The sequence below is a fragment of the Amphimedon queenslandica genome, unplaced genomic scaffold (genome assembly GCF_000090795.2).
Source record: "Amphimedon queenslandica unplaced genomic scaffold, v1.1 AMPQUscaffold_13471, whole genome shotgun sequence".
Classification (NCBI taxonomy): domain Eukaryota; kingdom Metazoa; phylum Porifera; class Demospongiae; order Haplosclerida; family Niphatidae; genus Amphimedon; species Amphimedon queenslandica.
Window position 1 is genome coordinate 168,902 of NW_003546293.1, and position 1,220 is coordinate 170,121.

A 1,220-nucleotide genomic window follows, 5' to 3' on the forward strand; every position below is an offset into this window, starting at 1 on the left:
TAGAGGGCGTGGCTATTTAACGACACTCCCATATTTTAATAGTCTGATCTACACTACCAGTCACAACGTATGGAGCTGATTTATGAAAATCTGTGGAGAGGGAGAGAGAGCAGAATTATACATTATCTACATGACAAGTAAAAGCAAACAAAAATTCAACATCCAATCTTTAAACACCATACAGCATAACCTCCTGCTATTGTGGACACTCTAAAATAAGGACACCTCTATAATGAGGAGGGGTAGTATCAGTCCCAATACAATAGTAATGTGTATTAATGAACCTCTGAAATAAGGACAGGTTCATAATCAGGAGCTAGGGTATTATTGGGTCCCAAAGTGTCCGAAATAGACAATTTAAGTTTGACTGTATAACTCTCTCTTACCGATTGTTGTAACAAAATGGCCGTGTGCCTCTACAGTCTTAGCACATCTCTGGTTCTTGTAGTCCCATATCCGTATGGTCTTGTCGTCAGAACAACTAATGATACTCTTCCCTCCTCCAGGATGGAACATGAGGCCCCTCACCCAATTATCATGGCCAATCTAGGAGATAAGATATTCGTATTTAACATTCAGTTTATATTTAATTTGAGAGTAAATTTATGTGGGTGTCCATTCAAAAATTGATCAAAATCTTTTACGAGGTATTTGTTATGATGGCAAGCTTTTGGTGGGCGTGACTGAAGGGTGTGGCTTACCAGGACTTGTAAGCAGACAGCAGTCGAGACGTCCCACAGTCTGATGGTTTTATCTCTTGATCCGGATATTAGGAAGGGGCCAGGAGCAGGCCCTCCCTTTTTGGTCTATCATAAAATTTAAAAAAATAATAATAATGTTGTCCTTTTTTGTTTATTTTTCTTTATTTTTTGCTTTTTTGTTATTGCTGTTGTTGTTATTGTGTTCGTTTATAATAATAATAAATAAATAAATAAATAATAATAATACATGTACATGTACTGTACTAAAACATTATGGATTTTCAAATATTGGTACTTATTTTTGCATTTAAAACACGCAGTAGATGTTGGAATTTATTATACTCATTATTATTATTCTTATTATGTAAAGCAATAAACCTTAATTAAAAGTCACTGTTAAGGCAAAGATACACTATTCAAGTTCATAAAACAACTACTGCCACGAGTCACAAATAAGGTTACTATCACAAGCAATACTATCACAAATAATTCCGATAGATATCAAGTCAACACATCAAT

The 1,220-nt window shown here is 34.8% G+C and overlaps 1 protein-coding gene across 1 annotated transcript in view; it reads right to left on the minus strand.

The window, feature by feature from the left end:
• Positions 1 to 1,220, minus strand: part of LOC100641371 (lissencephaly-1 homolog) — a 4,376-nt gene continuing 3,156 nt past the window's right edge. The window contains exons 13-15 of the mRNA XM_019994510.1: positions 702 to 806; positions 387 to 546; positions 1 to 90 (exon numbers count right to left, since the gene is read on the minus strand). Coding sequence (XP_019850069.1) covers positions 17 to 90; positions 387 to 546; positions 702 to 806 — 339 coding nt within the window. The 3' untranslated portion in view covers positions 1 to 16. The remainder of the gene's footprint in view (positions 91 to 386; positions 547 to 701; positions 807 to 1,220) is intronic.